General features: G+C 46.1%; 1 protein-coding gene across 2 annotated transcripts in view; it reads left to right on the forward strand.

The window, feature by feature from the left end:
* Window positions 1–3,373, forward strand: part of ZNF337 (zinc finger protein 337) — an 8,643-nt gene extending 5,270 nt beyond the window's left edge. Inside the window, exons 5-6 of one of the 2 annotated variants that reach the window (XM_027766384.1) lie at window positions 16–102; window positions 415–3,373. In XM_027766384.1, coding sequence (XP_027622185.1) covers window positions 16–102; window positions 415–2,582 — 2,255 coding nt within the window. In that variant the 3' untranslated portion in view covers window positions 2,583–3,373. Of the gene's footprint in view, window positions 1–15; window positions 103–411 lie in introns of both variants that reach the window. The other variant, XM_006163751.3, reaches the window with a different exon arrangement.
* The last annotated feature ends 7,114 nt before the right edge of the window (window positions 3,374–10,487 follow it).

A 10,487-nucleotide genomic window follows, 5' to 3' on the forward strand; every position in this document is an offset into this window, starting at 1 on the left:
CTTTCCCTATTGTAGGAATCCCCCATTCTAAACCTGAACTCATCACTCAGCTAGAGCGAGGAGAAGAGCCCTGGAGAAAAGAAAGAAGACACACCTGTGCAGGTGAGGGGAGGGCAGGTGAAAGACCCCAGAGACCTGGGTCCCTGGGCAGGTGAGGGGAGGACACGGTGACAGACCTGAGAGCCCCAGGCCCCTGTACAGGTGAGGGGAGGGCAGGTGATAGACCCCAGAGCCCTGGGCCCCTGTGCAGGTGACGGGGGAGGAGGGGTTGGTGGACCCCAGGGCCCTAGGTAGTCCGGAGGGGGAGGCGTCCCTAAAGTCTGGAAGAAGCTGCTGCCCTGGCACCCTTGGCTCTCTCCAGATCACCTGGCTCTGCCTGAGAGGGCTCTCCTGGGCCCTGATTTCTTCCAGCAGGAGCAAAGCCAGAGATCCACTTGTGTCCCTGCTGCCCATTGGCCTTCTCTAGTCGGCACTTCCTCAGCAAACACTTGCTGCGCTACCATCCTGCCCAGATGTCCCCAGGCGTGTGTGCAGAGAGTGACCTGTGGCCCAGGGACCCTGGCCTGAAGCAGAATCAGCAACAGCTTTCTGATCAGATGAGCCAGAGTGGCAAAACAGAAGATCAAGAGAAGGAGAGAAGCTGTAGACCCTTGTTTAGGTTGGAGACACAGACTTTGAGTGCATCTTCCAGCTCAGCCCTGAGGCAGCCAGCAAGCTCCAGGGTAAGGGACAGTGCCATGGAAGTAGACCCTAGCCAAAGCTGGAGGGAATATCTTAAGGAAGCAGACAAAGTACTAACAGGCATAAAAAATTCAAGCTGGGGAGCATTTGGGTGTGCAGATGGTGTGCTGGACATTAGCCAGAAGCCCATGCTGTTCCTGCAGGAAAACACACAGGCCAGGCAGAAGCTGTGTACGTGCAGGGAATGTGGACAGGGCTGTGGTGGTGAGTCAGCGTTCCTTTCATACCGGAAGACACATGTAGGAGAAAGGCCCTACATGTGCAGAGAGTGTGGGCGAGGCTTCAGCTTGAAGGCGTATCTCAGCAGACACCAGAGGACACATTCAGGGGAGAAGCCCTTCATGTGCAAGGAGTGTGGGCGAGGCTTTACCAGTAAGTCACACCTCATTGTGCATGAGAGAACACACTCAGGAGAGATGCCCTATGTGTTTAGGGAATGTGGGCGGAGGTTTAGTGATAAGTCATCCTACAGTATGCATTTGAAGACACACACAGGGGAGAAGCCCTTTGTGTGCAAGGAATGTGGGCAAGCCTATACCAGTAAGTCAAACCTTATTGTGCATGAGAGGACACACTCAGGAGAGAGGCCATTTGTGTGCAAGGAGTGTGGACGAGCTTATGTCAGCAAGTCATACCTCATTGTGCATGAGAGAACACACTCAGGAGAGAGACCCTATGGGTGCCGGGAGTGTGGGCGGAGGTTTAGGGATAACTCATCCTATATTAGGCACTTGAAGGTACACTTAGGGGAAAAGCCCTATGTGTGTAAGGAGTGTGGTCGAGCTTATATTAATAAGTCTTATCTCACTGTGCACAAGAGGACACACACAGGAGAGAAACCCTATGTGTGCAGGGAGTGTGGGCGAGCCTTCATCTTGAAGTCATATCTCACCAGACACCAGAGGACACACTTGGGGGAGAAGCCTTTCAAGTGCAGGCAGTGTGAGCAAAGCTTCAGCTTGAAGGCACATCTCCTCACGCACCAGAGGACACACTCAGGGGAGAAGCCCTATGTGTGTGGAGAGTGTGGGCGAGGCTTCAGCCTAAAAGCAAATCTCCTTTCACACCAGAGGACACACTCAGGGGAGAAGCCCTTTGTGTGCAGGCAGTGTGAACAGAGTTTCAGGCAGAAGTCAAGTCTTCTCAGACACCACAGGACACACTCTGGAGAGAAGCCTTTTGTGTGTAAGGAGTGTGGGCGAGGCTTTACCGTCAAGTCGACACTCATCTTCCACCAGAGGATACACTCAGGGGAGAAGCCCTTCATGTGCAGGCAGTGTGAGCAGACTTTTAGCTGGAAGGGAAATCTTCTTCGGCACCAGAGGACGCACTCAGGGGAGAAGCCTTTTGTCTGTAGCGAATGTGGGCAAGGGTTTATACAGAAATCATATCTTACGAAACACCAGAGTGTACACTCAGGGAAGAAGCCATTTGTGTGCAAGGAGTGTGGGCGAGCCTACACCAGGAAATCACACCTCATCGTGCATGAAAGGACACACACGGGAGAAAGGCCTTATGGATGCCGGGAGTGTGGGCGAAGATTTAGTGATAAATCGTCCTACAATAAGCACTTAAAGACACACCTAGGGGAGAAACCTTTTGTGTGTAAAGAGTGTGAGCGAGCCTATACCAGTAAGTCAACCCTCATTGTGCATGAGAGAACACACACAGGAGAGAGGCCCTATGGATGCCAGGAGTGTGGGCGAGCCTACACCAGTAAGTCACACCTCATTGTACACGAGCGAACACACACAGGAGAGAGGCCCTATGGGTGCCAGGAGTGTGGGCGAAGGTTTGGCCATAAGTCATCCTATAATACCCACTTGAAGTCACACACATAAACAAAATCTTATGAGAGAGAGTGTGGGCAAGGCTTCAGCTTGGAGTCATGTCTCACCCCAGAGGCATACTCGGACAACCTTTGTCTTGCTACAAAGCTGTAGCCAGGGCTGTGCACCAGTTCTAAAGAGATTCAAAGAAAAGAGGTCAAAGTTTGGGGAACAAGATGCCAGTTTAGGAGAGGGAATCAACTGAGCTCTTGGGAAACGTAGTCTCTTTTCTTCTGAACACATAATTTAATTGTATCTGCACCAAGTCATGCCTCCCAAGGCCTATTACTATTAGCCTCTTCCACCTTCTTAGACTCACAGCACTCTGGGGAACCTTCACCCCTCTCTACACTCTCTCTTCCTTCCTAGTCCTCCTCGCCAGCTATCCTAGGTGCTGTGGTTTTAATGTTTTTGTCCCCTCCAAAATTCATGTTGAAACTTAATCACTCACAGCACCGAGAAGTGGCCTTTAGGAGGTGACTGAGTCAGGAGGACGGAGTCCTCCTGAGTGGGATTAAGGTGCTCTATAAGAGCTTGATGGGAAGTTGTTTGGCCTTTCTGCCATGTGAGGATACTGTTCCTCCCCATACAGCATTAAGGTGCCATCTTAGAAGTGAGCAGATAACCAGAATTGCCAGTGCCTTGATCTTAGACTTAACCATTCTCTAGAATTGAGAAAAGAAATGTGTATTCTTCCTATGTTACCCAGTCTGTGGCATAGTAGCACAGAGGGACACTTGGCCCATGGCTTCCCCACCATTTTCTCATGTATGATCATGGCTCCAAATAAAAACCTGACCTGTCCATCCTATCTTGGTATCTTTTTTGCAGAGAATCCTCACTAGCACAAGTGATACCAAGGACAAAGAAAGTAGGTGGTAAAATATGGATTTGGAAACTGGTGCCACCTCTGCTTAACAGAAGAGCAGGTTGGCAGGTGGGGCACAGGTTGGTGTTCAGCAAGAGGAGATTTCACAGGGGTTTCCTAAGAAAATGCCCCATTTGAGGGGAAAACCTTGTCTGGTGTGATATATGGGCACTTGGGAATGTGGGGGAACAGTGCCTACAGAGCAGAGTTGCCTAGCTACTTCTGACCTACATTAACACCTGCAGAGAACACTGAGAAATGGAGCTGTTCTTCAGCCATTGGAAAACAGTTAATGTAAAACAGGAATCCTGCATGAGTGCTCACAAAGCCTTTCTATACTCATGTGGGAGGTCAGTAAAGGGCTGAGGGCTTAGTGGTGAGAACTGAAGAACTCCGGAGATGTTCAAGTGCTCAGGCAAGACACATCTGTTCTGGGTAAAGATTTAGACCACATTACCCAGGCATCTCAGAAGAAAATCTCTGTACAAAACTGTAATTTTGCTAGACTTTCTGAGGGAAGAGTTCCTGGGAGAAACACCAGACTATATTACCCAGAGCTATATGGGAACAGGACTTGTGGGTAGAACTTCAGTCTACATCATATAGAAGCCTTGAGAGGTCATCTAGCTACCAGAAAGCTGGAGTACACTTTCCAGAGGAGCCAGGAAGAAGACTTCTGGGAAGGACTGCCAGACTACACTACCTAGATGGCTCTAGAGGACAGAAACCCGGACAATATGAAGGAGTCACCTCTGAAAGTGGCCAGGAGTATGCTTGAATGTATATAAAAATTAGAATATATTAATAAAAAATGAGAATAAGCAAATGAATAAATAAAATAAAATAAATATTAAAAAATGGGGAAGAAAAAAAGAGATTTCCAGGTGAAGCCAGACCACCAACCAGTGGCCTCCAGGAGAAAAAATACCTTTGCCTACAATGTCATAATACAATTCCCAGAGTCTTGGGGAAAATACTTATCATAGGTAATGCCAGAAATCAAAACCCTGAGGCTTCTGGTAGCATGAATTTCAAATAGAGTCGAAACTACACTACCCAGAAGACACTGAGGTGGAAGAATTCCAGGTAGAATATAGACTACAATACCAAAAGCCTGGAGAGAAAAACATATCATGAGAAAGCCAGAGTAACTTTCCACAGTTGCCAGGTGGAAGAATTCCGGTCTGAAACACCAAACTAAACTATTTAGAAGCCTTTGAAAAGCGTAATCCTTTCAGAATGACATAATGCATTTCCTGGAGAGGCCAGCATGAAGATTTTTGGTTACAAACACCAAATTACACTACCCTGATGCCTCTGAAAGAAAGACTTCTGGAAAGAAGCACATACTACACCAACTCAAGGCTTTTATAAGGAAAACTTCTGACCACAATTAAGCCACTGGGTCCAGGACTCGAACCACGGTCGACTACATGGAAGTCTAGTGACATAACCATTATGCTAACTGCTGGGCCCTGGGAGGAATTCTGGGGAGAGCTTCAACTTCAAAAAAATTGCCACCAGAAGCCAGAGTACATTTTTTTCAGTCAGCATGAAGAGGAATTATGGGCATAAATGCTAGAATACACAACCATAGCAACATTTTTGAGCAAAAAGTACAACTAGTGACAAAGACCACACTACCCAGTAGACTCAAGGAGCTTGACTTTGAGATAATCTTCAGTCTACACGGCTCAGAAGCTTAGGGAAGAAAACTCACCACTAGAAAGCCAAAGAACACTTTCCAGAAACTCCAGGAGGAAGAATTCTGGGCATAAACTCCACACTACACTAGCTACTTTTCTCTAGGAGGAAGGCTTAAAAAAACATGCCAGGAGCATGGGAGTGCATGCATGTACAAAATCCTGAGCAGGGAATGGAGGAGAAGGTATCATGGTGTGGCTATTCCTCCTGGGGCTGGGAGCGATCTCTCACTATCTCTGTCTCTCTGGTGATTTTACGCACCTGTGGCAAAAGTAAAAAAAAAAAAATAAGTCTATGGATAAATAGAGTCTTCGTTGTTTACAAATATGTGGCAAGGATAGGATGGGAGGAGAACCTAAGACATATTGACCAGATGTGCTGGAGGCTCCTAGTTTGATTGTGATGTGATCTATTGGATATATATAATAGGAGAACCTGGCATATTTATTGGCCACTAGTTAAGATGGACTTATTGTTGATTGTTTTCGGTGTGACAGCAGCATCATGGTGACATTAGTCTTTCTTCCTATTGTGTGCCTAAGTTGTTTGACCAATGAAGCTAGGGTTTGCTTGAAACTCCTCCCACAGGGAGTTTTAGGTCACAATGGGCTGCCAAGGGAAGCATCTTCCTGAAATTCAAGAACTATATCACCCAGAGACTTCTGAGAGGAAGACTGCAGGGCATAGGACCAGTATATGCTGTGCAGAGGCCTCTGGGAGGAGGACTGGTAGGCATAAGAGTTACCTAGAGTCCCCTCGCCCCCCGAGCAGAAGAGTTCAGGGCATGGCACCAGTCTAGAATACCCAGAGGTTTCCATCAGAGAGACTGAGTTCAGGGTGTAGCACAAGAATACATAGCCCAGAGGCTTCTGGGAGGAATCCATTCTGGTGCGAGAATCCATTACCTGGAGGCCACCAGGATGTAGACTTCTAAATAGAGCACTGCACTACATCACCCACAAGCCTCTGAGATGAAGGCTTTGGATTGTAGCATCACTGTACATGACTTTGAGGCCCCCTGGAGGAAGAATTAGCAGTGTAGAGCATACAGGACTGTGATACCCAGAGGACCCTTTAAGAAAGAGTTCTGGCTATGGGGCTGGAACACACACTTCCCTGATGCTTTGGGGTGCCCCACTAGAGTGCCCACAGCACCAGGGGCATGGAGTTCCACTTCTGAGCAGGGAATTTTTCTCCCTTGACAGTAGGTGAGGTGCCAAGTCTGCACTGACATTTTGAAAATCTACGTTGCCAGGGGACCAGCAGATTGCATAGCAGTTATATCACTGGACTCCCATGTAGTCAACTGTGGTTCAAGTCTGGACCCAGTGGCTAAAAACTCATGCTGGACATGTGTGCCCAAAATCCTGAGAGAAGGATGGTGGAGAAGAGATTGCAGAGTGGTTATTACCCCCTCGGGGGTGATTTCTTGCTCTCTCTCTCTCTGTCTCTCTGGTCAGTGCACATGCCCTATAGCAAATCTCTCCCCCCAAAAAGAAAAAATTCTAAAAATTCGGCAGGTGGCACATAGTTTAAGGCTTTACATCCCCCATGGCTGACAGTGTGGTTCGAGTCTCAGACCCTCGACTTTGAAAATCATGTGCCCAACATGCTGAGAGCAGAATGGAAGAGAAAGCATAGTGGTAGGGTCAGCTTCCTTGGGGTAAGGAATGACTTCTCATACCACTTTTACCTTTCCTCCATCTCTGTGTCTCTCTAGTGTGTACACAAATCCTATGGCAAACCTTGGGGGGAAAAAGGAAAGATTAAATTCCGGCAGTTTGTAAATCCTTGGAATATTTAGGACCAATGCCAGTGGCTGCTTTCTGTAAATCATACATAGTCACTGAAAATAGAATTCCTGGGCTCTGGTAGGTGGCTTAGTAGTTAAGGCACTAGACTCCCATTTGGCAGACCATGGTTAGAATCCCAAACATGGTGGCTTGTTTTCTCACTCTCTCTTTCTCACTTAATCTCCATCTCTCTCCCACCTCTCTCTCCATCTCTCTTTGGTCCAGTCAAAGAATAATAATAATTATTAAAATAACTGAAATGAAGTAAATATTAAAAATGTTTTCTCCTGTTGAGTGGATGAACTCATAAGCCACATATGCCTCTGTCTCTTTGGATTATTTTAAAATTTTATATATATTTTTATATACATTAAATCACATTGTTTAGCTTACAAAGTGAACATTTCAATATGTGAACATTTATCCCCAGTCCAGTTGACCAAAATATCTTCAACAGATAACACCACACCTCCCCATCCTGTCAATGCTCTGCCTCTGTATTCCTCCTCCAAATGTCTTCCCCTAGGTCCTACTCCTCCACACACACCACATCTGGCATTCACACCCATCTCTTGTGTTTGTATATCTTTTAGTCAATCAGTTCCAGTCATAGAGTACAGACACTCAGTATATATTAAGTGGGGACATACAGTGTCTTTCCTTCATAGCCTGGCTTGCTCCACTCAGCAGTACATCTTCCATATTCTTCCACTTTTTGTCAAAAGCCAGGGTTTTGTTGGTTTTTAAGACTAAATAGTATTCCATAGAGTATATGTGCCACAGTTTTTCAATCCATTCATCCATACAGGGGCATTTGGGTTGGTTCCATGTCTTAGCAATTGTGAATAGCGCCACAATAAACATCAATGTGCAAGCACTTTTCCAATGAAGAAATGATCATGACTATCATCTTAATTTGTAATACAATTTTGACCACAGAAGTTAGCTGAAACTTTGATCTCATGATTCATGCCTTTCTAGTTTCTTTCATTTTTACCTTTCTCATAGTTTGAAAGTATACAAATGTGGGTAATGTATATCCTACATTCATCCAAAATGTACTTTCTCTTCTTCATTGGAAGTCAAGGGATGGACCTCACAATCAATGTGACCTTAAATGTCTATTTCAAGTCTGTTCAAAAGATCATGTTAAAATATCAAACACTTCCAATTTCAGCATTGTGTGATCCCTATTTACAGATTCTATTTCTCCATATTAATATCCCTGACATGTTCATAAGGTAGTATTCAGAAGAGATGAGAACATCTCATGCCTGTTGAGTTCACAAAGAGAAAGGTGCGATTTTGGGTCATGTTTTAAATGATTATTACTCTTGAATGAATAGACACAGATGTGTGATGTAGCAAATTAAGGTTGTGAGTTGAAGAGATTCTATTTCTTGTTCTCGTCTTCATTTCTTCTTCATTCCTTCTATTTTTATTTCATTTTCTTTTATACATTCAATCACATTATTTAGCTTACAAAGTGAATATTTCAACATGTGGACATTTCTCCCTAGTCTAGTTGATAAAACTATAAAATATCTTCAATGGATAATAGCATGTTTCTTTGTCCCATTAACACTTTGCCTCCCTATTTTTCTTCTAAATGTCCTTTCTCAGACCATCCATATGGCAGCTAAGTCGAAAGAGAGAGAGAGAGAGAGAGAGAGAGATCCCCATGAAGCAATCCTTCCTCCTCCATCTAGTTGGCTTTTTATGATTTGAGGCATGCCCATTCACACACCTGACATGTTTCTCAAGCTGCCAGGTCTGCAACTTGAACTGCCCAGTTGATTTTATGAGATAGAATTGCCATAGCCCCCAGGCCACAGTGTTCCCCAGCTTCAGTTTCACCTGTTGTGGGCAAAGATATATGACTTTTCCCCCTTTCTAGTTGTTCACTATAAGATCTCTCACCATGAGTATTTCTATTTCAATGCCATTGTCTCCTATTTGTTAATAATATCCCACATTGGACTGTGTTCACTTTTTTCCCCAACAGGGTGTCTCAGAGCTCCCTCCTGTGACCATGATCGTGTATTTCATGAGAGTGTGATGGGCTGTAAGTGACACTACTTCTATTATATGGTCAAACCTATTTGCATTTTGGTATTTTGGGTTCTATTCCTGGGAGCATCTATAATGTATATTTTAGTGCACATATAAGGCACAACTCTTCTTTTTAATAATTCTCTTTGTGACTAGTTCTATTGGCAGCGTACATACTCTACCAATGTAGTTCTTCATTTATTTGTTTAGGGTGCTCAGGGAGAAAGTGAGAAATCCTCCCCTTCTAGGGGGGCAGGAGATGGACAGGCCACACTCACTTCTCTGTTTTCTTCCTGGGATGATGGACTCACATGTCCACTCAACTGGAGTGGCAGACAGCTTCATGAGTCAAGACATTTCATCCCCTCCCCACCATGAACAGACCCCCAGCTGCCATCTACCAGACTGCCTACATGGCTGCTTTCAGGAGAAAGGCAGCCTCTAAGGCCTGCAACTCACCCAGGGCCAGTCTTAATCTACTTGTGGTCAATGCTGTTCTCACAGTTAATGTTTCTAGAGAGAAACAAAAAAGAGCAGAGGGAGATTTGTTAAAGACTTGAGAGTCCTTTCCCTCCTCCCTGCCAACAAGGACACCTCTCAGCTCTCAAGCATAGCCCACTTCCATCTGAAACCTCCTACCTAGTCAGGGACACTGAGGTGGGACCATCCATTGACCCCAGCCCCAGCTCCCAACCCCAGAGCACCCCCACCTCCCCTCCAGAAAGGGCAACTCTCAGCTCTCAAGCAGAGCCCACTTCCATCTGCAGTCCCCTGCCCAGTCAGGGAAACTGAGGCAGGGCTGTTCACTGGCTCCAGCCCAAGCTCCCAACCTCAGAGTACCCCCACCTCCCCTCCAGAAAGGGCAGCTCTCAGTTCTCAAGCAGAGCCCACTTCCATCTGCAACCCTCATCCAGTCAGGGAAACTGAGGCAGGGCTGTCCATTGGCCCCAGACTCAGACCCTGACCCAGCTCCCAACCTCAGAGCCCCACTCCTCCCTGCCAGAAATGGTAGCTCTCAGCTCTCAAGCAGAACCCACTTCCATCTTCTGCTCCCTGCCCAGTCAGGGAAAACGAGATGGGGCTATCCATTGGCCCCAGCACCAGCTACAGCCCCAGTTCCCAAACTCAGAGCTCTCTCACCAGAAGGGTAGGCTTTCTCCCTTCTTTCTTTTGCTAATTATTTACTTCTTCTTCCCCCATAGGGAAGCTCTCAACTCTCAAGCAGAGCCCACTTCCATCTGCAGCCCCTGCCAAAATCATGCACTGTGCAACTGTGGTGCATGACTTCTCTTTTTCTCTTTCATATTATTTTTTCTTCCCTCTTACATTGTCATTTTCTCCTCATCTTCCACCCCCACCCCCCCACACCACCCCCCCACACACAGAGGGACTAGACAGGTCTAGAATTGTAGTTTTCAAACATCTTAGCATCTTGAGGCTTCCAGGGATCCTCACTCTATACTGAATCACCTGAAAAAAAAAAAAAAAAAAGGAGAAACT

This window comes from Tupaia chinensis, unplaced genomic scaffold (assembly GCF_000334495.1).
Source record: "Tupaia chinensis unplaced genomic scaffold, TupChi_1.0 Scaffold142854_1, whole genome shotgun sequence".
Classification (NCBI taxonomy): domain Eukaryota; kingdom Metazoa; phylum Chordata; class Mammalia; order Scandentia; family Tupaiidae; genus Tupaia; species Tupaia belangeri.